The sequence below is a fragment of the Dendronephthya gigantea genome, unplaced genomic scaffold (assembly GCF_004324835.1).
Source record: "Dendronephthya gigantea isolate DGI-Jeju-01 unplaced genomic scaffold, DenGig_1.0 000097F, whole genome shotgun sequence".
In the NCBI taxonomy this organism is placed as follows: domain Eukaryota; kingdom Metazoa; phylum Cnidaria; class Anthozoa; order Malacalcyonacea; family Nephtheidae; genus Dendronephthya; species Dendronephthya gigantea.
The window spans coordinates 581,977-609,803 of NW_021163107.1; the positions used below are offsets into that span (position 1 = coordinate 581,977).

The 27,827-nt window shown below is 36.7% G+C and overlaps 2 protein-coding genes across 2 annotated transcripts; one reads left to right on the forward strand and one right to left on the reverse strand.

The window, feature by feature from the left end:
* Nucleotides 1-446: 446 nt before the first annotated feature.
* Nucleotides 447-15,660, forward strand: LOC114534158. The gene is made up of 3 exons (XM_028555709.1): nt 447-883; nt 14,959-15,051; nt 15,170-15,660. Exons 1-3 carry the CDS (start codon nt 660-662, stop codon nt 15,312-15,314), a joined length of 462 nt encoding a protein of 153 aa, XP_028411510.1. The 5' UTR covers nt 447-659; the 3' UTR covers nt 15,315-15,660.
* A 1,571-nt stretch (nt 15,661-17,231) lies between these two features.
* Nucleotides 17,232-27,671, reverse strand: LOC114534156 (zinc finger protein 143-like). Its single transcript, XM_028555707.1, has 13 exons — nt 27,590-27,671; nt 25,689-25,768; nt 25,025-25,164; nt 24,591-24,669; nt 23,893-24,081; nt 23,170-23,402; nt 21,862-22,119; nt 21,151-21,352; nt 20,371-20,550; nt 19,674-19,877; nt 19,079-19,314; nt 17,960-18,347; nt 17,232-17,458 (listed from the first exon to the last, which is right to left on the reverse strand). Exons 2-13 carry the CDS (start codon nt 25,753-25,755, stop codon nt 17,343-17,345), a joined length of 2,292 nt encoding a protein of 763 aa, XP_028411508.1. The 5' UTR covers nt 25,756-25,768; nt 27,590-27,671; the 3' UTR covers nt 17,232-17,342.
* Nucleotides 27,672-27,827: the final 156 nt, after the last annotated feature.

Here is a 27,827-nt window from a genome sequence, read left to right on the forward strand (position 1 = left end):
TCAAAATGCCATTTGGAACAAAATACGTTTTTATTTACGCTAATCCTATTTTAAACCTTGCTGACCAGATCCCTAATCCAATCCCTAATCGAAATCATTACGCTAATCCTCTGACGTAATTTCGAGAATTACAATGAAATAATACTTAAAAAGCTTTATTAACCCTTCACCGTGATTACCGGCAGGTTTTTGAGCCAAGCAAAAAATGAAGGAAGAATTAGGTTACAAAATAGGTTAGATTTTAATTAGATTTACAAAATTTGATAACTTTAAAAAATGTGGAAGATTTTGTTCGCTGAAAACTTGCTTGCATAATATTTAATGATATTTAATACTTGTTCGATCGTGTTTAATCATAGTTAATCCTACCTATATATAGCTATGACGTTTCACATCTATGATATCGTATGACAATCACATTCAAAATACTTCCGCTCGCACAAAATATTGCATAGTCTGACGAGAATCAATTTACTGAAGCAATTGTGATGTTTTGGCTGTAAATATACCTCTGACGTTCATTCAGGAGCGAAGAATATATATACCATATCGTTCTGTTTATATCAAGTAATACCACGAAAATTAGTTTACGCAATGTCAATGATATAGTCAATACGAATACGAACAATCAACAATACCGTCATACCGACAAGATTTTTATGGCTTCAAGTTCAATATTACAATTGCTCTGTCCATGTATAACAAACGAAGATGATTATGATCAACCTGAAGTGATTTCTCGTTACGATGGCGAAAGAAATGTTTTTGGACAGAAACATGGTTACGGTGAATATCATTTCAACAATGGTGACCTTTATCAAGGATGTTGGAAATCTGATAAGATGCATGGCTCGGGTGTTTATACATATTCCTCCGGTAAAAAGTAAGTACAGATCTAGATGTTATGTTTGTCCACGGTTAACTGATTTCTAGCTATAACTTTCTATTGATTGAAATCCAAATATCAGAAAAATTAATGGTTTTTATAGAGATAGTGATGTTTTTTTAAAGTTTTCTATATGATTTTGCAATATATACCCTGCATGCATGCCTGGACGAGGTTGGCATACCTGCTCATGCCTGCTTACGTAGCATAAAACGATCTGGGATTCAGCAACAAATTTGTGAGGGCCGGGGGGGAACCGTAAATGATCGATTAAGCGGCGTTAATCCACTGATCAGTGCGTTAATCGAATAAGTAGCCTGCTCGCAGACTAAATAGGGACCGTCGCAGCCTCGTACCCAGGCGCTTTAATACTAAAATATATAACGTTGCATCCAGGTATTGTATAGAGTTCAGCTGAAAAAAGCAAGCGCGCAAGGGTGCTTGGGGAGGTTTGGGGAGGTTTGGTTTTTTTTTAGCTGACCTCTATACAATAACTGAATGCAACATTATTTTTTACTATATATTAAAGCGCCTGGGTACGAGGCTGGGACCGTCGGCTCTACGGTTTCATATTCAACAAGAATGACTTTCATGGATGAGCTTTTCGCATGAAAAGAAACTTAGTAATTCTACATTTTACTGCGAGCAACGTAATTACAGCGAATATGAAAATGAATATGAAACAGCACGAAATTTGCGTTTGTGACAAATTTACTCGGGTGGTTGTGCGCAACAGTTTACGTAATAAACGACGTCATTATTCTTTGAGACAAATATGACTTCTATAAAAATATTTATATACTTGTGCACAATTTATTGTCAACTGCTGGAAAAAACCCAGAAACAAATTAAAATTGTGCTCACACTTGGACAAATCACACTGTTAGTGATTTTCAACCGCCGGCCACCCGCATAATTGCCAAAAGCGCCGGTTGTGTTTTGCGAATTTTCTAGCCAAAACAGAAAATTGTTTGAATATATAAAATATATCAGGGCAATTTATAATTGTGGAGAAAAGACTTTCGATGAGAGCTCTTCTAAGCGCACGAGTGGCCGGTGCGAGGGATTTTATTTCGCAAGTGTGATGTTGTTGTTCGAGTGAAATGACAAAAGCCGTTTGACATTGATTGCGATTTGCGAATTTTCCTGAGTAAACGGCGAGCGCTTTCAAATCAAAAGTTCAATAATACAATTGATTATATCCATGCATACAAAGAATGACGTTCACTATGGAAGATATATAGTATAGTTCACTATGAAAGGCGTATTTTGAAGAGAAATAAGTAATAACGAAAAGTATTTCGCTGATCACAAACCGCAATACGACGCAGCATGAATTTATATTTTAGCCATGCAGCTTCTGCGAATTTTCTGGACTTCGTGCTTGGGTCAAATAAACTCAAAATATCCTCAAATAATGTCTAATGCATTGATCAAGAATGACTCGCAGAGAAAATCTATTGCATGGAAAGAAGCGCGCGGAGTTATTCCACATTTGGTACGTCAGATACCGGGTATTTTCATATTCATGTCTTAATCTGAATCTGAATATGAATGTGAAAATGAATATGAAACCGTAGAGCCGACTGTGGCCGGAAATTGAAGGGGGAAAATTTGTTTTTCCTTCATTTCTTCAGCAATTTCCCCCTGTAATTTCCGGCCCCCTAATTCAGTCAGCGAGCAGGCTATCGAATAAGCGGTGCTATTAAATAAGCGCGGCAAAAAATAATTAGCGTTGCGTCGCTTGTACGAATCTACAAGACGCCAGCTCATGCCTTTACTCCGCCTACAGAAATATAATGCAGTCAGTAAGGAAGAATGTTGCCTCTAAAGCAAAGTTCTCGTAAGCATAGTTCTTAGTTCAAAAATCGTAATCATCAGCGATGGCCTGGGTGTCCCAGAAAAAAGTACTCCGATTTAAATCATAATAGCTTCTAAACTAGCTAAGCTATTAAACTGAATTAACTTTCACCAAATAGAGGAATGACTAACTTAGATTTTGATATATTACAGTTGTATTTTACTTAAAAATTTACGGAGATATCAATGTTCAAAATTGGTAGCATATTTCTGGATGCGTCTAAATTATGCAAAAAAATGCCCTATCAAATATTAATCAAGCTTTTCTCAACTGAAACATGCACTATTAGCAGTAAATAAATGACACTTGACAAATTGTTTATTATGAAACGAAGTATTATTATTTAATGAAGAAAATAATACAGCCTTTTTGCAATTACACATAGAACAGTTTCAGCGCTATTGTTTTCGTTACGTTTTGTTCGAAAAATGTTGAATGTCCCTGGGGAGTTGCATGTTGTGCCCTATAGAATTATGGTTTGAATGTGTCTTATTTTGAGTTTATCCTGAATATGCCAAGATTAAGTAAAGATCAAAGAGTATGCGTGTGCTTATTTACTGCTAATACTGCATGTTTCAGTTGAGAAAAGCTTGATTAATATTTGATACAGTGTTTTTTGCATAATTTAGACACATCCAGAAATATGCTACCAATTTTGAACATTGATATCTCCGTGAATTTTTAAGTAAAATACAACTGTAATATACAACTGTAATATAATATATTAAGTAAAATACAACTGTATCAAAATCTAAGTTAGTCTTCCCTCTATCTAGTGAAAGTTATTTCAGTTTAATAGCTTAGTTAGTTTAGAAGCTATTATGAATCAAACCGGAGTACTTTTTTCTGGGACACCCGGTACTAAAATGCATGATCTCAATTACTTATTTAAATCGTGGGATACAAACATATAGAAAAACAGAGGATAATATTTTATTAACTAGCGCCTAAATCCAGGAAAGGCACAGTTTATTTTAGTAGTATTACATGAAGTATGAAACTTGTGAAACATTACATCACTGATTACACGCGTAAAAATCATCATGTTGATGCATGCAGGTTGTTTAAAAAAGGGTTGAACAATGTTGTGCTGCACCCTGTGAACAGTATTGTTAACAATGTTGTTGAAGCTTGTTGAATCATCAACGTTGTTGCAACTTGTTTCAACAGCACTGCATCGTGATTGCAACAACATTGATGATTCAACACGGTTCAGTAACATTGCTAACAATACTGTTCCCAGGGTGCAGCACAACATTGTTCACTTCTGATGCGACAACCTGATCAATTTTTGGCCGTGTACATCAGTATCATCCTTTATCATCAATCCTATTTACATTAATAAACTTCATGCAATATAAAATAATTAAATGAAATGAACTGTGCCTTTCCTGTATTTAGGCGCTAGTTTTTTACTACAGTTCCGCCATATTCGTTGTGTAGGACTTCAAAGGTTCCAACGTCAGGTTATCCACAGATGCACCTACAGATGCACCTACATGCATCCATTTATAAAGAAGCGCGTTTGCAACAATGACGACGGGCATTTTAAGACTCCGCGGGCGCTGTTGTGCAGGCGGAGTAGTAAATAAACGCCATAGATTCCTTAATGAACGCTGTTAAGAATTTGTTTACAGCTAGTATATAACATTATACACTTAATGTATACTCCCGAGGGAAATAGTGAGTTTTTTTTCCCGAGAGTGTGAATGTTTTCCGAGACGAAGTCGAGGGAAAACAAAACTCACTATTTCCCGAGGTAGTGTACATTAAATGTTTTGTTATATAGGAACGAAAACATACATGATACAGAACAATTTCATTTAATTAAAAAACACTTTACTCTGTTATGATATGAAGCGGGCAAAAATTTTTTACTTGTTTTCCTGGCGGGAAACATTGCATTTATTTAAAGTCATGTGACTACGAATGTACCAATCACATATAAAATACAAAGCACCTATATAACAATAGATTTATTAACCCAAATATTTTTAAAATTTCTAATATTTTTAAATTTTTTGAAATATATACAGTGTTTTCAAAATTTTTAAAACTTTTGACAGATACCCAGGTATTTTTAAAATTATCAAGGTGGATAAGACCACCTTTAAAACATTTGAAATTTTGGACATACAATGGTGATCAAAAGCCTGAGTCCAGTCGATAATTTTTCTTATATTACGATAATTTACAATAAATGATATCTTATGCATGAGTTGGAGATTGGATATGTTGATCTGAACTTAGGTATTTTATGATAGTAATGCCTCCCATAGATATCTCGTTGATTCTCATGGTATTTAAGTTGAATAAGAAATGCGTATTATTCTTTTTGTGGACCAAAGATGGCAAAGAGAAGGCCAACAATGACGGGATGTCTCGAAAAATTGCGAGATTAGGTTATAATGCTGTTATAATGCTGTATTTCAGCAATTGATAACATTTTATGTCATTTTAAACATTTTGGGACATTTTGCATCATTTTGGGATTTTGAGTATTTCGGGGCATTTTTGGCTTCTCGGGTGATTTTAGGGCATGTTATGGATTTTGGCGTGTTTAAGCCATTGATGACAGTTTATGCCATTTTAAACATTTTGGGACGTTTTACAAGAATTTGGGCATCTTAGGTATTAGGAGCATTTCTGACATTTTGGGTGATTTTTGGGTATGTTATGAATTTTAGCGCGTTTTAGCCAATTTTGCGCAGTTTAGGTATTTAACAGCATTTTAGGTAATTTGGGGCGTTTTAGACATTTTATATCATTTTAGGCAATTTGAGTATTTTGGGGCAATTTTGGCATTTCGGGTGATTGTAGGGCATGTTATGGATTTTTGCGCGTTTTAGTCATGTTAGCGCATTTTAGGTATTTAACAGCATTTTAGGTAATTTTAGGAATTTTGGGGTATTTTAGACATTTTACATCATTTTGGGCATTTTGAGTATTTTGGGGCATTTTTGCCATTTCGGGTGATTTTAGGGCATGTTATGGATTTTGGCGCATTTAAGCCATGGATGACATTTTATGCGATTTTAACCATTCTGGGACGTTTTACAAGATTTTCGGCAGCTTAGGTATTTTGGGATCATTTTTGGCATTTCTGTAATTTTAAGGCATGTTATGGATTTTGGCGCGTTTTAGCCATTTTTGTGCATTTTAGGTATTTAACCAGCATTTTAGGTAATTTTAGGCATTTTGGGGCATTTTAGACATTTTACATCATTTTGGGCATTTAGAGTATTTTGGGGCATTTTTGGCGTTTCGGGTGATTTTAGGGCATGTTATGGACTTTGGCGCGTTGAAGCCATTGATGATATTTTATGCCATTTTAAACATTTTGGGACGTTTTACATGAATTTGGGCATCTTAGATATCTTGGGGCATTTTTGGCATTTCAGGTGATTTTAGGGCATATTATGGATTTTGGCGCGTTTTAGTTATTTTTGTGCATTTGAAGTATTTAATGGCATTTTAGGTAATTTTAAGCATTTTAGAAATTTTACATCATTTTAGGCATGTTGAGTGTTTTGGGGCATTTTTGGCATTTTGGGTGATTTTAAGGCATGTTATGGATTTTAGCGCCTTTTAGCATTTTTGGGCATTTTAGGTATTTAACAGCATTTTAGGTAATTTTAGGCATTTTGGGGCATTTTAGACTTTTTACATCATTTTGGGCATTCTGAGTATTTTGGGGCATTTTTGGCATTTCGGGTGATTTAGGGCATGTTATGGATTTTGGCGTGTTTAAGCCATTGATGACAGTTTATGCCATTTTAAACATTTTGGGACGTTTTACAAGAATTTGGGCATCTTAGGTATTTTGGGGCATTTTTAGCATTTGGGTGATTTTAAGGCATGTTATGGATTTTAGCGCGTTTTAGCCATTTCTGCACATTTTAGGTATTTAACAGCATTTTAGGTAATTTTAGGTATTTTGGGGCGTTTTAGACATTTTACATAACTTTAGGCATTTTTAGTGTTTCAGGGCATTTTTGGCATTTCGGATGGTTTTAGGGCTTGGCATTGATGACAATTTATGCCATTTTAAACATTTAGGGACGTTTTACAAGATTTTGGGCATCTTAGGTATTAGGAGCATTTCTGACATTTTGGGTGATTTTTGGGTATGTTATGAATTTTAGCGCGTTTTAGCCAATTTTGCGCAGTTTAGGTATTTAACAGCATTTTAGGTAATTTGGGGCGTTTTAGACATTTTATATCATTTTAGGCAATTTGAGTATTTTGGGGCAATTTTGGCATTTCGGGTGATTGTAGGGCATGTTATGGATTTTTGCGCGTTTTAGTCATGTTAGCGCATTTTAGGTATTTAACAGCATTTTAGGTAATTTTAGGAATTTTGGGGTATTTTAGACATTTTACATCATTTTGGGCATTTTGAGTATTTTGGGGCATTTTTGCCATTTCGGGTGATTTTAGGGCATGTTATGGATTTTGGCGCATTTAAGCCATTGATGACATTTTATGCGATTTTAACCATTCTGGGACGTTTTACAAGATTTTCGGCAGCTTAGGTATTTTGGGATCATTTTTGGCATTTCTGTAATTTTAAGGCATGTTATGGATTTTGGCGCGTTTTAGCCATTTCTGCACATTTTAGGTATTTAACAGCATTTTAGGTAATTTTAGGTATTTTGGGGCGTTTTAGACATTTTACATAACTTTAGGCATTTTTAGTGTTTCAGGGCATTTTTGGCATTTCGGATGGTTTTAGGGCTTGGCATTGATGACAATTTATGCCATTTTAAACATTTAGGGACGTTTTACAAGATTTTGGGCATCTTAGGTATTAGGAGCATTTCTGACATTTTGGGTGATTTTTGGGTATGTTATGAATTTTAGCGCGTTTTAGCCAATTTTGCGCAGTTTAGGTATTTAACAGCATTTTAGGTAATTTGGGGCGTTTTAGACATTTTATATCATTTTAGGCAATTTGAGTATTTTGGGGCAATTTTGGCATTTCGGGTGATTGTAGGGCATGTTATGGATTTTTGCGCGTTTTAGTCATGTTAGCGCATTTTAGGTATTTAACAGCATTTTAGGTAATTTTAGGAATTTTGGGGTATTCAGTTAGACATTTTACATAATTTTGGGCATTTTGAGTATTTTGGGGCATTTTTGCCATTTCGGGTGATTTTAGGGCATGTTATGGATTTTGGCGCATTTAAGCCATGGATGACATTTTATGCGATTTTAACCATTCTGGGACGTTTTACAAGATTTTCGGCAGCTTAGGTATTTTGGGATCATTTTTGGCATTTCTGTAATTTTAAGGCATGTTATGGATTTTGGCGCGTTTTAGCCATTTTTGTGCATTTTAGGTATTTAACAGCATTTTAGGTAATTTTAGGCATTTTGGGGCATTTTAGACATTTTACATCATTTTGGGCATTTAGAGTATTTTGGGGCATTTTTGGCGTTTCGGGTGATTTTAGGGCATGTTATGGATTTCGGCGTGTTTAAGCCATTGATGACAATTTTATACCATTTTAAACATTTTGGGACGTTTTACAAGAATTTAGGCATCTTAGGTATTTTGGCGCGTTTTTTAGCGCGTTTTAGTCATTTTTGCGCATTTTAGGTACTTAACAGCATTTTAAGTAATTTTAGGCGTTTTGGGGCATTTTAGACATTTTACATCATTTTGGGCATTTTGAGTATATCGGGGCAATTTTGGCATTTCGGGTGGTTGTAGGGCATCTTATGGATTTTAGCGCATTTTCGCCATTTTTGCGCATTTTAGGTGTTTAACAGCATTTTAGGTAATTTTAGGCATTTTGAGGCATTTGAGACATTTTAAATCGTTTTGGGCGTTTTGAGTATTTTGGGGCATTTTTGGCATTTCGGGTGATTTTAGGGCATGTTATGGATTTTGGCGCGTTTTAGCCATTTTTGTGCTTTTTAGGTATTTAATGGCATTTTAGGAAATCTTAAGCATTTTAGAAATTTTACATCATTTTAGGAATGTTGAGTATTTTGGGGCACTTTTGGCATTTTTGGTGATTTTAGGGCATGTTATGGATTTTAGGGCATGTTATGGAGAATATTTGACGGTAAAAATTGTGTGAAAAAAAATGATGCTGAAAAAATTGGGCACGGCACAAGAAAAAAATTGATGGAAAAAAATTGATTTTATGGCATGAAAATTACTGGTAAAAAAAATTGGGCAAAAGAGAAGTACACAAGAAAAAAAATTTATTGGAAAAAAAATGGGCAAAAGAAAAAGATTGATGGAAAAACAATTTGGCGAAAGAAAAAAAATTTGATGGTAAAAATATTGAGCATAAGAAAAAAATGAGAAAAAATTTGGACCAAGAAGAAAATTTTGATAAAAAAATTGGGCACTTGATAAAGAATTTAAATGGGAAAAAAAATTGGGCACAAGAAAAAAAAATTTAATGGGAAAAAAATTGGGCATGAAGGAAAATTTTATGGGAAAAAAATTGGCGACAAAAAAAAATTTTAATGGAAAAAAGGGCCTAATAAAGAAAAACTGGCACAATTTCTAGAAAAAAAATTAATCCAAAAAAAAATTTGGCACAAGAAAAAAAATTAATTGGAAAAAAAATGGGCACAAGAAAAGATTGATGGAGAAACAATTTGGTAAAAGAAAAAAAAATTGATGGGAAAAAATTGGTAAATAAGAAAAAGAAAGAAAAAAATTGGACAAAGAAGAAAATTTTGATGAAAAAAAATTTGGCACTTGATAAAAGATTTAAACAGAAAAAAGGTTGGGCACAAAAAAAAATTTAATGGGAAAAAAAATGGGCACTAAAAAAAAATAGATCAGAAAAAAAATCGGCCACAAAAAAATTTCAATGAAAAAAGGGCCTTGAAAATAGAAACAAAATTTGGCACAAGAGAAAAAATTGATGGAAAAAAATTGGGCATGGCAAAAATAATTGATGGAAAAAGGAAAAAAAATTAGCCAGAAGAACAAAAATGGGAAAAATTTGACAGAAAAGCGATTTCGAAGCCATTTGAGGTATTTTAAACCGATTTGAATTTCGAAAAATTACGATTTTCCCTTATAGTGGCCATTTTTCCTTTATCCCGAATTTCTAAATTCGAAAATAGGTGTTATTGTATAAATGTACTTCTTCATGAAAAGAATGCAGTTTGACTTAGTTTTTCCTTGCTGCCCTATTACCGAGAACTGCGATTTTTCCTTCGCGACCACCCCGACCCCCTCCCTACTGATTTTACTCAAATCTTGAACAGTTTTGAAAAATGGTTTTATAGCCTCCTCCTAAGGCATCATCACTAAAATCTTAAATTCTATTTCGTCATCACTGCATCCGGGATCCCATGAGATTGCTTCGCGCATGCGTTCATCAGTGCTAACGCTTCGCTTCAGAAAGCTTCTACTGAATAAAATAAAAAATTCGTCTTTTAAGACATCACTCATCGAGACTTGTTGGAATTTTCGCACTTTATGATCACCGTGATGGCCTCCCAGAGTGAAGAAGATAGGCTTTTATCAGAGGATGTGGTTTTATCGCAAGAATCGGACATTGGTAGTTTGGCGGGAATCTTGCAAGGCATCCAAAACTCCTTGGCGGACCTAGCTCAGGCTTCGGCTTCGAAAGATCAATCAGCAGCTTTTTAAAACCTTCACGAAGATTAACAAGTCCAGCAAGATTCTGGGTTCGAAATTGAAGATAACAACGACAAAACAAGCACGGTTGACCCAACACGTGTTGTAAATGACTTGCTCGACTCGAGCAGCAATGGCGATGGCGCCGTTGTTAACAGTCAGAATAACTCTGACACAGAGAAACATACTGACTTACTTGAAAGCCTGACACAGGCGTTTATTCCCTCGGAGAGAAAATCTCCCGCTATTGCAACCAAAATTGCTGATCTTGTAGACAGCATATTGTCAGGTAAACTTTCACCAGAAACCGTGAAAGAACGGGGCGAGAAATATTTCCCACCCGAAAACTGTCAACGCGTCTGTACATCTACAGTTAACGAAGAGATCTGGGATTTACTACCCCGACGAAGCAGAACTGTAGATCTCGCTTTTCAGCGAGTACAAGAAACCTTGACACAGGGTGTTTCATCATTAGCACTTCTAGCTGATAAGTTAGCTAAAGATGTGCAGAATAAGCGAACTCCAGACATGATGGAAATTATGCATCACGTCATGGACAGTCTTGTACTTGTGAGTCATGCAGACTGGAGTTTGAATATGAAAAGACGCGAACTCATCAAGCCTGACTTAAACGCTCCGTTTACTCGTTTTTGTAAACCAGAAATAGCTACAACAACCAAACTCTTTGGTGATGACCTCACCAAACATCTGAAGGACATGACAGATGTGAGTAGAGTGGGGAAACAATTGCAAAAGAAAACCCAACAGCACAGCTATAGTCAGAGAAATCACTTCCATAAACCTTATGACCGGCCTAGCCCAAGCTACAACTATAAAGGTCATAATACCAAGAAGCCTTTTTTATGGCACGGCCGTGCAGCATCCCAGACAGGGGTGTTGCACAAGAAAAACAACAAGAAGGTAAATTAGAAACACAGGTAATATTTGATAAAGATTGTTCTAAAAATGTGTTAAGCAATAATTTGCAATGCCAGACACTGGCTTTTACTGCAGGCCAAGTAAAGAATCATCTATCCAACTGGGAATATATTACACAAGACCCCATAATTTTAAGTGCTATTCAGCACTATAATATTGAGTTTGCGGAGAGCCCTCCTTTACAGGCTAATCCTCCTAAAAATACAATTTTCTCTCCATCTGAAAAAGAGATCATCAATAATGAAATTGCTAAACTCCTTAGCAAAGGAGTCATTGAGCAAGCTGCTTACACACCAGACAGCTATCTCTCAAATGTGTTTGTCAGGCCTAAAAAGGATGGCACTCACAGAATGATTCTCAACCTTAAATCATTAAATGAATTTGTGGCATATCACCATTTTAAAATGGACACTTTTCAAACAGCTGTTAAGCTCATTCGGCCAGGATGTTTCATGGCATCAGTAGACTTAAAGGATGCCTACTATTCTATCCCTGTTGCTGCAGAGGATCGAAAATTCTTAATGTTTAAATTGCAAGATTCGTTTTTTCATTTCACTTGCCTGCCTAATGGCTTGTCATGTGCGCCCAGATTATTTACGAAAATACTCAAACCAGTCTATGCCCATCTCAGAACATTGGGGTACACATGCATGGGACATATTGATGATTCTTTACTTGTTGCTTCTGCCTTTAATGAGTGTGAAAATAATATCACTACAACAGTTGAGTTATTTACTAAACTGGGCTTCACTGTACAACCTGATAAGTCAATTTTGAAACTACTAGAGAAATAGAATTTCTTGGGTTTTTGATAAACAGCCTGACAATGACAGTAAGATTGTCAACAACCAAAGCAATTAAAGTTCAGTCTGTCTGTCAAGACCTCTTGGGAAGCAACAAGCCTATTACTATCCGACATGTGGCTCATGTGATAGGGGTTTTAGTGTCCAGTCTTCCTGCAGTACAATATGGGGCACTCTACTATAGGAAACTAGAGCTTAACAAAACTCAAGCCCTTAGGCACAATTATGGAAATTTTGATGCAATAATGCATCTGTCTGAGGGCTCAAAGGTAGAATTATCATGGTGGATTAACAATATTCTTAATTCACAGAGGTCACTTACTATAAGTAACCCAGTTATCACTTTAACTACAGATGCCTCACATCTAGGATGGGGTGCAGTGTTAAAGAACAAACTGGAGGGCATTGGAACCCACAAGAACAGGAATTTCACATAAACTATTTAGAGTTGAAGGCAGTTTTTCTAGGATTGAAATCCTTGTGTAACAACTGTAAAGATATACACATTTGCATAGAGTCAGATAACACCACAGCTGTGGCTTATATCAATCACATGGGCGGGGTCAAGTCAGAGGACTGCCATGACATAGCACTCCAAATTTGGGAGTGGTGTATTTCAAAACAAATCTGGTTAAGTGCCCGCCACATTCCTGGGGTCCTAAACGTCCAAGCTGATACAGCTTCAAGGGAATTTAATGACTCTGTTGAATGGTCACTATCAACAGAGGTGTTCCAATCTATTCTCACACAATGGGGATACTTTGATATTGACCTGTTTGCATCAAGGCTTAACAACAAAGTTAATGAATATGCTGCGTGGAAACCTGACCCAGGCGCAAAATTTATTGATGCATTTAGTTTTAGTTGGGAACCTTATTTTTTCTATGCATTTCCACCTTTCAGTGTGATTGCCAAATGCCTGAAGAAAATAGAGGAAGACAAAGCAACGGGGATTCTTCTGGTACCATTCTGGACAACTCAGGCATGGTTCTCACCTATAACAAAGGTTCTTGATTTTATACCTCTCTTTATGGAAGAGGTCTCCGGTATGATGCAATTAACACTGCTAAGTCAGCAATATCAGCAATTACTGTGACTAGAAACAGCCCTACCATCGGTAACCACCCGCTCATTTCGCGGTTTATGAAGGGAGTTTTTAAGAGCAGAGCTCCTGTCCCTCGATATGACTCGACTTGGGATGTCCAACCGATGTTATCTCATTTATCCTCCTTCGCTGCACCAGATGAATTAAACCTTAAATCCCTTACGCTCAAGCTGGTTGTGTTAGTGGCTCTAGTATCAGCACAGAGGATTCAAAGTATTCATTTACTCAATTTACAATTCATGAAATCAAGTACTGACCAAGTCGAATTTGCTTTACCAGAACACATAAAACAAACCGACCCGGTTACAAAGTTCCATCGGTTATCCTTAAGGCATACCCGATAGATTCTGCCTTGTGTGTGGTCACACATTTGAACGAATACCTTGAAAGAACAAAAACATTGAGGAAGGATGAGAACAGACTGTTCATTAGCTTTGTTAAGCCTCACAAGGGCGTTTCGAAAGACACCATAGCCAGATGGATCCGTACAGTCATGGGTGATGCAGGAATTGACGTCACTGTATTTAAACCCCATAGTACACGATCGGCAGCAACATCTAAGGCTAAACAAGCATGTGTTCCTATGCAGGACATACTAAAACAAGCGGGTTGGTCAAATCAGCGAACATTTGACCGGTTTTAATAAACCAGTTCGACAGGATTCTGTATTTGCAGAGTTGGTCCTAAAGTAATTATACGCAGTAACTTAACGGAACCGAATTAATAAGCTCTAGCTGTTGTATTCATTAGATTGTTATGTTCATTACAATTGTTACGTTAGGCACGTGTTGTCTCTCATGTGAATGCTGGCTTTAAAATCTCATGGGATCCCGGATGCAGTGATGACGAAATAGAAATAGAATTGAAAATTAAACGAGACTTACCTGGAAGTTGAAGTTTGATTGGAATTCTATGAGTCATAACACTGCATCGAGGGATCACATGCCCAACCACTGCTGGTCCCACCCTTAACGCTGATGTATTTCCAGCAAGATTCGGATGTTTAGCAGGATATATGTATGAATCTATGGGATAACATTCACATTCGAGCTTTAAAAACTGATGAACGCATGCGCGATGCAATCTCATGTGATCCCTCGATGCAGTGTTATGACTCATAGAATTCCAATCAAACTTCAACTTCCAGGTAAGTCTCGTTTAATTTTCAATTTTTCGTGAAAGCATGTAATATCACTTTTCCTTTTGTCTCGGTTACAGATGTTACCAAATTAAAAAATGCTTTTTTGGTTTAAGTATTACGATTTTTCCTAAACCCCAATTATTCGATTTTACTGAATTTTAAAATCTATTCAAATATTTGTTCTTTTTTATGTTTTTTTTCATGAAAGAATGTAATAGCACTTATTTCTGGAACATTTCGAGGTAGCCTCCTCCGCAGGCATCTCTTATGTACTTATATTAGTCATATTAGGCATGGAGTAGCTGTGTCATACCAAATATGCATTTTTTTAATAAATAAGAGATGCCTGCGGAGGAGGCTAATTTCGAGATATATTTTGAAATTCGGAAAATTGGGGACTCAGAAATGCGTTTATATGCATGACGGCTTCACCACCATCAGTGTAAATGCTAGCAATTAAGAACTACATACTGCGAACCTTAATACCCAAGATACCCAAATACTATGTACTGGCCGGGCCTAAAAACCGGGCGTCTCGACGTTTGCCGTGATTGCCAAACTTTAGGCACCTAATACTTTTAACCTTAACCTCTTCATGCATACAGGGCTGAAGGTTTTTTTCAAGAAGGAAAATTTATTGGAAAGCAGCCACAAGTTTATGATCCAGATGATGTTCCACCGCTACCAGACCCTGAAAAGTAAGTATATCTTGTGATCTGTTGTGATCTCTATCATGACTGGAAAGATAACTTCATCCTTCAACCTTCTGCGCTGGGGCACGAGATTAAAGTTAAAACTCATTGTTTTTTTATTGAGCATTCCAAGAGAAGAAGAGATACGTCGACAACGGACATCAGAAGAAAATGAACGAAAAAGGATCGAGCGAGAGGAAAGACGCAAACGCACGAAAGAAAGACAAAAAAAATGGAGAAACAAATATGGGACAATACAAGCAAAATAACCATGTACAGAGAAAATATCTTTACGCATGGCATGTCTGTATATGTGTGTTAAAATAATATTTATTGAATTATTATTTTTCAAGAGACAATGCTCTGAGGACTCAACACACTTAAGAGCGTCCATGAGACGGCTTAACGTGAAAGTTTCGAAATAATCGCCCATTATGTTAAAAATCGATTGTTTTCATCGAGTTGAGGTCAGTTGTAGAAGCTTGATTTCAATTTAGTCTTAATTGTCAAGGTGAACATGTCAACACATGTCTATTTATGTGCACTATTTAAATCGCTGTAAAAATAAGACAATAAAAGACAAATTTACGTCCATCCTTCTATTTACGGTCTATTTCGATCGTCTCGCTGAAAATGACTTCTTCACGAACAAAATGGAAACTAGGCTTAACCGTGGAAGATGAGACAAAAGTAAAGAACGCGAGAAACATCACCAGTGCAAGGAAAACCGTCTTTAAGCCCGTTTTCGACCAGGCGAGTTTATTCGCGCGAACGGATAAAAAGTAGGAAGCGGTTCTACTTTTTCGCGGCGAATTTTTCACATTCCCGGATTTCAGATATCGCTTAGCGTCGCGCGAATAAATTTGCCTAGTGGAGAACGGCTTTAGGCTATGTGAGCGTCGTTTTCGAGCGTTTTAAAAAATGTTTATTTATCTTGAACTTCTATTGTAGTAAATTGGCGGTATTTGAAACCGTTTAGGCATATGAGAGGAGGTTTAAAACGCTTCAAAACGTTACCGTGTGCACATAGTCTTAGGCATATGCTATATAGCATAGTTATAGTGAGAATCAGCCGCTGTAGTAATTCATCCAATGACATTGACAAACTAAATACCGACCTCGAAAGCGTACCTAAATGATCATTAGCTAACAAATTGACATTCAATACAGAAAACCCCAGAATTTATGCTGTCGGATCTCGGCAAAAAATATCAGGTATCCAGGAAACAGGTTTTAGGGGCTGTTTACATGAGCCCGGTTACCCGAGATTCAACGAAGCGTGAGAGGACTTTGAGGTATTAAAATAAGTCTTTATGACACCAAACAAGCACATGCTATTGTTGTGGTGATTATACGACTACCAGAATCATGTTATCTGCTCATTTCAATACTTCAAAATCATCTCACGCTTCGTTGAATCTCGGGTAACCGGGCTCATGTAAACAGCCCCTTAGGAGCCATAATTAATGATCAATTAATATGGAACGACTTGACGCACAGTGTAAAGAACTCAAGGGTTCAGATTGAGTAGAGGAATGCCTTTGGCAACATTAGGTACATTATACACTAACAACGTACAAATCTTATGGCATACAACAAAAACTTCATACACGAGATGCCCTGGTGATAACTAATTCAAGTCGTGCTTGACATCAAATCATCTCAGCTATTTGATAACTTAAAGTGGGAGCAGATTTGAAGCCATGCTTACAAAATATCGAAGGTTAATCGCGGGTTAGATCACGTTAAACGAAATTATAGTTAATAAAATATACATGGTTTGAAGACCACATAAAACTACAATGCAATTGCATTGTTATTAACTATGTTGATGCCTCATTTATGCAAAATATTATTCCTTTCTCATCACATATCTATTGTACTGTGCACAGATAAACCAATAGCAATCTTATAATCAACATATTTTTCAAGTAAAGGTTGAGGAGCTTAGCAAGACGAATGCCATGCATTGGTATGTTTGGCTAAAATACAATAGACACGTGACGAGAAAAGAACCATTTTTTGCATAACCCCGGACAATAATATTTAATTAGTTGTATTGTGCTTTTATTTAGTCTCCAAACCATGTATACTTGATTTTGAACAAGTGTAGTTGTCATAGAAAAATTGTCAAAGTCTGTAAAGGGCTTAAGGACGAGATATTTTAGAAAGCGCCAAAAATATTTTTATACCAACTAATAGTATGTTTAATGGAATATTTTTAATGTGTTTAAACAATTGAAAGTTATCACTGAGAAATTCCATCTACCTTAATTACAGATAACATAGCGATGATGTCAGGATAGTATGTTCTCAACATTTATCTGTGACATAGTGGACGTTACCACACTGTCACCCAATTGTTCATTTTTGTCATCAGAACTGGTTATGCTCTGTTCTTGACTGAAATCGTCTGAAAATGGTAACGAAACTGATATTAATAGAGGGAATTGGCTTGAGGTATATAAGAAAAAAGATAAGCAGTCCAACCGAATGAGACAGCCATTAATTGCATGCACTTGCTAGTTTTAATAAGTCTAGCGATGATCAAATTTAAGTGGGATGGTAAGAGAGTTGTTGTATATTCTCAATCGTGTTTAGACGTTGACAGAAGTGGACAAAGTCTAAAACTGTAATTATTCATTTCTTTTAATGATATTGATAACCACCGTCGTCGTTTTCCCTAAGGTCCCTATATTACCACGTAACCAGTATCCGCAAATAGCTATATGTAAAAGATTTTCCCGGTAGAAACCTTTAACGAATTACATTCTATACATTTGATGGATGTGAACGAGCGAATCAGTTACGGATTTTCATTTAATCATGGACACTCGTATAGTAAAGCATAACTTTTCGCTCGTTTGCATCTATCAAATAGAGATTAGACTAGTGTAAAAAACTCTTAACCAACCTTGTTCATCGATTGATCCAGGACTTCTGCAGGATTCTACACTGCTCTTCACCACTTGTACTGTTGAGTCCGCGTTCCCGATATTCTGCGTTATCTCGCCATACGCATGATCAGCTTGTGCAGTATCAAAGGTGCTTTCAACGCTATTGGATGACGTCACTTCCTGTTGATTTTCGGCATCCTCTTCCGTTGTCATGGCAGCATACACATACGTCACATTATCAGCGGATATAAACCTTGGCATCGTGCTGTACCCTGATGTAACTAAAGTTGCAGGGACAATGCTTACAGCAACTTCAGATTGTGACGTCATGTCAGATGATATCTCGTGACCAGACTCCTGCATGATAGCGCTCGGTGGCGTCCCGGTGAGAACAACAGGAACACCCTGCGGTTAAATGAGAATATTTAAGATTCATGGAGAAAAAAACAGGCTGACATTTAATTGGCAAATTAACAAGAGTTAGGTACTAGATTCATATAAAACCCACAGAAATATAAGGTGATGTGTGGTAAGGGCTGGTTTCCATTTAGTCGAAATTGTAGCGAACATGGTGGTGATGTATTAGAATATTATTACGACCAGTGTGTAGTCAAAAATGACTGACTTGAATACAGAAAGTATAGACAATTTACATTTGGATTATCAAAGACATGTAAATTTCAGATTTTAACGATAATTTTCCACGTCTCATGAGTCGAGCCGATAAATTTTTCGTCGACATTCAAAGCCCAAAATGTAACGGCTAAGCTATCTTCGGTTCAAATTGATCAACTTCGGGTTGTTTTAAACCCTTCTCATTGTCTTTTGAATTAAACCATCACTCCGAATGAACAGTCTTTAGATCAGATCACACGAAACAAAAAGAGAGAGTACGTTCCAACGTCAGACGTGAAATGGATCCAACAAAATTGGATCGCGTGAACGGAATTTTAAAGGATTTCACACAACTCGTAGGGTAGGGTCGCAGCTCCTCGCAAGAATGATTTTCATTGGCTGAACTTTACAATACATTTCTGTTTGAACAAATAGCAAAGCTTCGTTCTTTAGAAAGCATAGAAAAGCATTATCCAATTGGACGAAAGCTTCCGAGCACTGCGACATGACCCAACTCGTACCTGAATTTGGCTGTCCGTAGTTATGGTTACTGGTAGAGTGATATGTCCAGTGGTACCATCAGACATTTGATGAGATATATCACTCAGAGTATGGTTTATTGCTTGCATGGCCGCAACAGCTGCTGTATCATCAGACGACACGACCATGGAGTAGGTATGACCATTGTCAGCAAATTCTAACCTTGATCGTTTTAGTTCAGGTTCGCCATCTGAGCTTGAAACATATGTTTCCGCATCTAAAAGATAGGATCAGGTATTAGGAAAAATATCAGTTTCCTTTAATAGGGAACGGTGAGCGGCTAAAATTGTCACAACAGTGTACCATGTAATAGTGTACTAAGAAATTTTCCATTAAATATAGAGCTTTTTTACGACAGGGAGTGACTGTACGAAGAATGTCCTATGTCCACTGGATAGTAATTTTGAGACCGTTTATAAAATAAAAGTAAAGAAATAAGCCTAGTTGAACAGTTTACAAAATATTTTGATGGAAGAAAAAGGTTTATTGTCATTACGTCAGCGAAATGTATAGCAGTATAGTAACTATAGTCTTCGGGCTACCCATGAGATTGGTCGATAGTTAACCACAACGTACCGTCTGCCATTGTTATTCCAGACATATCTCCATGTGAAGTTCTCTTATGTAAAGCCAATGTAGAAGCTTGTCTGTATGTCTTATTACATATGGTGCATGTGTAAGGTTTGTTATGCGTGTGCACCACGTGATGTTTATAAAGACTTGAATATTCCGTAAATCTTTTCTCACATCCATCAACTTGACATACGTACGGTCTCTCTCCTAGGTTAGGAAGAAACAAATCATAAGTAATCGGAAACTGACAGCGAACTCTTTGTGGACCGGTACATGCAATACCTCGGTGGTCATCTTGACGCCGAATTGGTTGCCAGAATGTCAGTCAAGACCTATTGTTTTTGTTTTCACGCTCGACGATCGCAAAAACAGTAGAAATGAACTGGCACTGGTGTCCAGTGGCTTTGAATTGGCTTCAAAGATGACGACTGAGGTATCGTCCCAATCTTATTAGTCGTAACTGGTAACTTTCGTAGGCAAAGAAAAGGTTATTTCTATACTCAAAATAAATTTTGAATTTCACATTCCTTAACATTCGATCGAGGGTTGCCCTGAAACGAAATCGAAACACCCTGCGATTAACATCCGTTTAACGAACTAGTTCGTGATATTATGCATGTTTGCAATGAATGATCCCTTCTGGAAATCCGGGATTAAACGACTACAGACGCAACAATCCTGTAATCAGACTGTTCCTTACCTGTATGTATTCTTGTGTGGTTCTTATAGTTTGTCGCACTTGCAAATGATTTTGTACATCCTTCGTACTCGCAGACGTAAGGTCGTTCTCCAGTGTGTGTTCTCATATGTACTTTACGGATGTTGGATGTTGTGAATGATCGGTCGCAGGATTCATAAAGACATTTAAATGGTCGTTCGCCTAAACGAATATAAGATGCAATCATATATATGTTATATACCAGATGCAGGTCCGTATAGGCAAATATTTTCCAAGGTCTCACGTTTTTGTGACGGAGGGAAATATTTCCCTATACGGACCGACTAAACCGGTAAATAATAGATTTATTTTTTTCTTGCGGTCCGAATTAATTGCTCGTTGGCAATGCGCGTTGGCTCTGTGCTTTTAAATCTCGCGCGGTCCGTACGGCCTCATACGGACCACTCGCGTAGCCAATCAGATTGCAGGAAACGCTAAAATATGAATTCGGACCGCAAGAAAGAAAATAAAATAGGTTATTTTTGGGTATTAAAAAATTGTCAATGAAAACTATTTTCTTCTTAATAGGAAAGAACCGTTTTGAGGCGATTTTTAAGATCATCTTTCCTTTAAAATATCTACTAAAAAATATACGCTCACTCCCGCCATATTTTGGATATGCTATACTGAGGCATTTGCAAATTGCATGTGTACTATATAATTTATTGAGGGGAATATCCTGTGTACAGAAAGTTTATACAAAAAAATATTCGAGTTATTTCAGCAAATGAAGTGTTTCTCTATATAAAAAGGATTACCTACCAGTGTGAGTTCTAATGTGTTTCTGTAAATCTCCCGACGTTTTAAATCCTTTGATACATTCAGGATCAGGACACGTATACGGCTTTTCCCCGGTATGTGTTCTCGTATGACTCTTTAAACCGTACCCAGTGGCGAATGCCTTACCACAGTCTTCATAATTACATTTGTATGGTTTTTCTCCACTGTGAGATCTCTCGTGTACCTAAACACGGATGTTTTTAGCCAAGAGAACACAAAGTACATTATAGAACCTGAATTTAGTATAAATTTCGAGGTGACTACGTACGTGATAGTCACTGGTCGGTGACTGTAACTTTTAGATGCTGTTTTTCAAATAAGACATTGAAGTAATTATAAATTTTTATGAAATTATGTTACTTATTATTTGTAAACACCTCGAAATTTACACTGAAACAATTAGACGCCTCATGCAGGCTCGGTGATTACATAAGTTCCAATAGAACCAGGGAGCAGCGTGGCAGCATCTTCAAACAACTTAGCATCAAATGTGGTATAACAACTGCCTAAATTATTATTTGATATCTACTGGCCCTTTTTATTACGTGTTTTGCTTCCATACAAAACATGTATTCTCCCCTATTTATTCTCGGTGATTACATACCTCCTATATTACAAGGCTTGTAATCACCTCATCTTCGGCGACTAATTGTTAAATATCACAGATATATAAAATATATTTATAATAAATACCTTAAGATGATGCGCGGTAGTGTATTCTTTGCCACATCCTGCATGTGAACAATGAAATGGTTTCATTCCTGAATGGGTTTTGATGTGTTTATTAAGATCACTCTGAGTTATGAATGCCTTGTCACAGCCTTGTGATTCACATTCAAACATGTCTCCAGTGTGACTACGAATATGTGCTTTAAGTCTATACGGAGTTGAGAACTGTTTAGAACAGCCAACGACATCACAAGGATATGATTTCTTGAGCAAGCTACTGTCCTGTGAGGATAAAAATGTTTATGGTTACTATGGTATAACGAACAACATGCTATTGAATGAATTCAAGGTGCTTCATATGGAACGACGTCGTTCAGAGGAAAAATGGTAACCCAGAATAAAAAGAGCTTGCATTCGCCTGTTTCGATGATGATGACTAAATAAGTCTAAAGGTTGAGTGAAATACATTTTTTGTTAGTTCAGAGTAACCGTTGTTCTATCATTAGGGAGCTTTAGCGGTGACTACGAGTACGACTACGAGTACAAGGTTCGTCATTCTCACGATTTTTTTGGTAAATTTCGTACTCGAAAGCACAGAATAGACACTATACCAGAAGAAATTTTTCAGAAGCGCACGCGTCATTCTACGCAATTCTCAATACTACGCCATCCTTGTGTGTGCAGGAACGTCTTTGTACCCCCATGAAAAAGCTCCTGCACACACCAGGATTGCGTAAGCAATTAAGACATAAATTGGATACTAAGCGCCATGATGCTTGCGTGTGCTCACGTATTTGGCTTGCGTTGGGTGGCGTCACACTCTCAAAAAAATTCGGACGCCAAATGCAAAGAGTGAGACTTCTGGTATAATGTCTATTCTGTGTCGAAAGCCCAACGACTACGAATTTTGGCTGATGGCGTAAGCAAACATCGCGCGAGAATGACGAATCTCGCACTCGTAGTCACTTTTCGTAGTCAACTACGATAAATTCATCATAACAATTTTTATGGACAAATTTTTATGGACAACTAGCTACTTGTCATGGCTTCATAGAGCACGCAACAATATAAAGTTGTCTACAAACACTCGATCAAATTGCCTCATTCATGATCGAAATTAACATATTTGTTAAAAAAAATTGAAGCCAAAATCGTTTAAAAACAAGGTTGTTAATAGACCTTAGATGTGCTTACGTCACACAGTTATCAATCAATGCAAAACGAGGTTCATTTTTCCTACATGTTTCCCACATTGCATTGCAATTTATTGTTTGACAGTCCCGTGACGTAACCATCCCTAAGGTTTAATATTCAGACGTGAGATAATCTTACATGTTGATGATCATCGTCATGGTGCACTCCTGAAGGATCTTCGAGAACATACAATGTTGTTTGATCATGGTGCGACTGCATGTTCGACGTAAACTGGGATAATGCTGCCAGTTGTTGATCGGTTGCCATGGTAGGTGACGTGTGTGATATGGTTGCCATTGATATACTATCGTACGGACCAGACTCTGTTGCTATGACAACATTACCATCATTACCATGGTGGACATACGTAGCTGTTGTAGGAAAAATGGTGTGATTTAGCTACCAATAATGATATAAATATTCCAGTGGCGTAGCCAGCACGATAATTGTGGGGAGGGGCAATATTCATACATTTGTTATACGCAGAACTAATTTCGTTTCAAATCAATTGTCTTTAAAGTCTGTTAACATGAATATATAAATATGCCTCCCCCCCCCAATTACCGATGCTGGCTACGCCACCGAAATATTCTGCACTTTTTTAAAGAAATCGAACTAAGAGGCTGAGCGAGTTGACGCGCATTGCCGCGACGAATTGAAATGTACGATTACATGCGACATGCTGATCACGGGACAAGATTCAGATACGACACATTCACAGGATAAAAAAACCAATCAGCGCATTTGTGATAGTTTTCGTCGTAGTTTAGCATTGAGCGTACTTTTTCAGAGTTTCAAGGGCTAGGTTCTTTTATTTTTAGAGCAAGTGAATGATGTGCATATAATATTTTGCAGTCTCACCTTCTCCAGTCCCAGATGCTGGGATGTTGACAGTTCCAGGTAATAGTTCTGCAAGAGCCACACCACTCTGATCTAAATAAACCGTTCCTGGATCTGAACTGACCACAACTGCTGAAGAAACTAGATCATTGGCTGTGAGATTGTCATGATGATCACCACCAGGATATTCTTCGGTCACTTGGTTTGATTCTAAAAATATATAAATTACCGTATGTACATCAACGATTATCAAAATATATCAAGACGATAGCCTAGGTTCATTCTCTATTTGGATTTTTTAGATGCATTAGGGTTAAAAAGAGATAGATGTGGTAGAAGAGGGCTAGCAGGACTAGTACAGCACCCTCGCAGTGACGTAAGAATCAAGTGACGTCATTCCTAACACGGGAAGCTCAGCCAGGGAGAGGTTGTCAAGAAAAAGGACAGCGCATCTGATTTGGGTTGGTACAGTATTTCATTGTGGGTCATGTTATTGACACAGCATCCTGCCTGAACATTTTATCTTAGCTAAATATTGACGTTTTCTGCCAAATCATTTCCGTCAGGACTTAAATAAATCAGCAGATCATTTCAGACAAATCACTTGAATTTTATCTGGTAGCGGAAATATCTTAAAGTTTCATAATATTTATTTAAAAGATAAAGGAAAATATTAGCTCAACTTGATTTTGGGGTGGATGTAAAATAAAAACTCTTACGATCATGATTTTCTGACGCAACATCGTCATCCAATATGGAGTCTGTTCTTGAAGAACTTGAACTATGTTCAGCTGACACCTGAAAAAAAAGAGACATGATAGAAATCTTCCTATAAAAATTAACACACGACACTGAAAATGTCTCAGATCATAAGAATACATAAAAATTCAGATCATAAAAATTTGAAGGCGAGTGGCGTTTTCAAAAACTCCGGACACATTCAAAGAAAATATGAAGCGAAGAAGCTGACCGGAATTTCTGCGAAAAAAGTTTGGCGGTTTCCCTTTTCCCGGAAACGCGCAACTTGATAACTGCATGATAAACTCCCTAAAGCTTTTGACCGGATAATTCTGGAGATCCTGACCCGCTATTAATCATCCGCGTGCTTCCAAACTTGAAAAATATGCACCTATATCTATGATGTAATTTTTACCTGTTCACTCTGTGTTGTTGTCGCTGTAAGTACTGTGACTGCATTGCTATGATCAGAATGATCGAGTAATTCATTGTTTTCTCCAGTAGATGAAGAAAATACTTGTTGCGGTGTTAGAAACAATCCGATCACTTCTTGACCTACACAGCATTAATAACTCAGATAAGATTTTGTGCTTAAGAGTTCAGAATTCACTGGATGAGGATTAATTAATTTCTGAGTTAGACTGGCCACCGTCCTAATTTGAAGTGGAATTTACATATACAAAATTACAATCCAAATTCATGCAAATCCAAACCAGGAACAGACTTGATTAAAATCATCAACCATCCATCCTCTGGTGAGAATAGATACTATCTGTGCTGGATTGAATTCAATTTATAACAAGAAGTTTAAGCTATGTAGATAAGACTTGTGACATAATACTATTCTAACTCCTTAAAAGCAATCATAAAGGTAGTTTTTAGGCCTGTGATATACACTTAGCAAAAATGCTTGGCTTATATAGATATCATCCACAAAACTGTTTCTTACTTCATATAAATTTTGGCATATATGGTTGACAAAGAGTGGTTGGCATATCATAAATTGTGTTCATTCAAAAGAAAACATTGTACCAATAATTATTAATTATTAAGAATACTAGTGGGTAAATTATACTCACTGTGTGATTTTTCAATGTCATGATCAGAATTGCCAACATTTGATTCCAAGTGAGCTTCGTCTTCCATAGATCTATTGAATCTAATAAAGTAAATTAAACACGATTTCAAACAAATAACTTTGAGATACCAGTGGTTGTCTTTACAAGAACATTACTCTGGTTCTGAATTAAAAAATCATGCAAATATATTCAAAAATTTATATCAACAGTGTCAATTCTGAGATATTTATGTACTGGTAGCTCTAAAAAATCTACCTGGAACTTTCAGGGATAATGCAAATTATTCTACCAATACTTTAGCTAAAATATATCACAGGCCTATAATTCCTTAGGGAGTAAAAACAAAGTGATTTTTGTGTGATTTTCGAATTTGAATAGTAATTTTCAGGTGAATTCACAGAAAATCAGTCTTTCCTAAAATTATAGAAAATACAACACATTTTGCTGCCTATATTTGCTTAATAAACCCTTATGTAGGTAAGGTCATTTTGTTGCAAAAGTGTATATTCAATTGCTATAGCAGCAATTGATGCAGCAATTGATGCAGCTCTTACAAAATTCACATGACTGTTGGGTTCTGTATTTGCATGTGCATGCAGAGCATGTACAGTTCTATATATCATCATCACATGATTTAGGGCAATTCTGTGTATGTGTACGTCTGTGTATGTGTATGTGTATTCTCTTCGAATTAAAGCCAGATGCAAAGGGACACATCTCTTACACGTATGATAAAGAAATGATAGCGTTGTCACATGCATGGCAGGTAATCACCCTCTAAAACATCAAAGCTCTAATTAATAGGACAAGACTGTATTATATATTTGTTGGTAAATTTACCTTCTAAGGCAGAGGCTGTATAACTTTCCTGTGTGTAGATGCACCCAACCACAAATACCCCTCTACACTTATACAGGTTATACCATACCAAAGCACTTAAACAATTCACCAAAAAAATTAGGATGTTGTTCCATGAAATAATATTTGCCTGTCATGTCCTGTGTTTGCTCTCTGAAATGTGCCTCAACATCCTGTGCTCATCAGCTCATGCCAGAATCAGGGATCAAGAAGGAAATTTTTTACTGATATAGAGTTCAATTTGGTATTTTAAACTTTGATTTGTTAAGAAACTGTTAAGAATGCTAACATATTTGAAATTAACTCAAGAGGAGAAAGCCCTTCATTGCCAGGGTCACTGGTTATATTTGATAAATAGACATTTCTAAGGCCCTGCAGCTATACATTTCAATGTCTACATTTCAGATTTTTGTTATAAGATGCCAATGCACCCAAAAATACCCTACTTTTTGCGTGTGGCCTTGGTTTGGGTCTTATTCTCCTGAATATATTGTTGTCGTCGAAGACTAAGGTATGGAGTTATATATATACAAAACAAATGCCACGATTTTTCAGGTAAATTCTTAACAAATGGCAGGCAAAAGCTATGTGTATTTATTGCATGAGTATCAAACAGTATAGACGTGGAAAGTGCACATTAAACATCGAAGTGTACGTGGAGTTCTTGTGCCTTTTTGGTCACACACTGAACTGCGACAGTACAGAATAAAGATTCTATTTCAACTCCAGCCGCTCAAAATTTAAAACCATAATTCTTTACTTCAAAGTGAAATATTTCCGCCACAAAATGGACATGTTTGAAGATTGCTTTCGGGGATATTCCTGGCTCATATTGGGATCACAAAAGGCTGTCTTTATTCGAAATAAACCCGGGCTTGAATTGCTGAATTTTTACGTAAACACACAGCTCGAGAAATCTTATGAAATCATCAAAACTAATCGCAATAAAACATCTCGCGCTTCGAAATAGTAAGCAAATACACGCTTTTCTAAATACAGAAACCTTCCCTTGATTCTTTGTGATATCAAAATTTTGCTCTTACCGTGAAAATCTATCGCAAGGCACGATGGTTTTTCAGTGTTGAACGCCGGGAAGAAGGACACACGACGCCGCCATCACAGAACTATTGACAATACACATCACGTGAGAGATAATGACTTATCATCATCATTTATTCATTATTGCAACCATACTCGTTGTTACATGCACACAAGAAACTAAAAATAAAGATCAAAAATCTTATAGTTCTTATAGTCTTCCAAATTTTTACTATTTTAGAG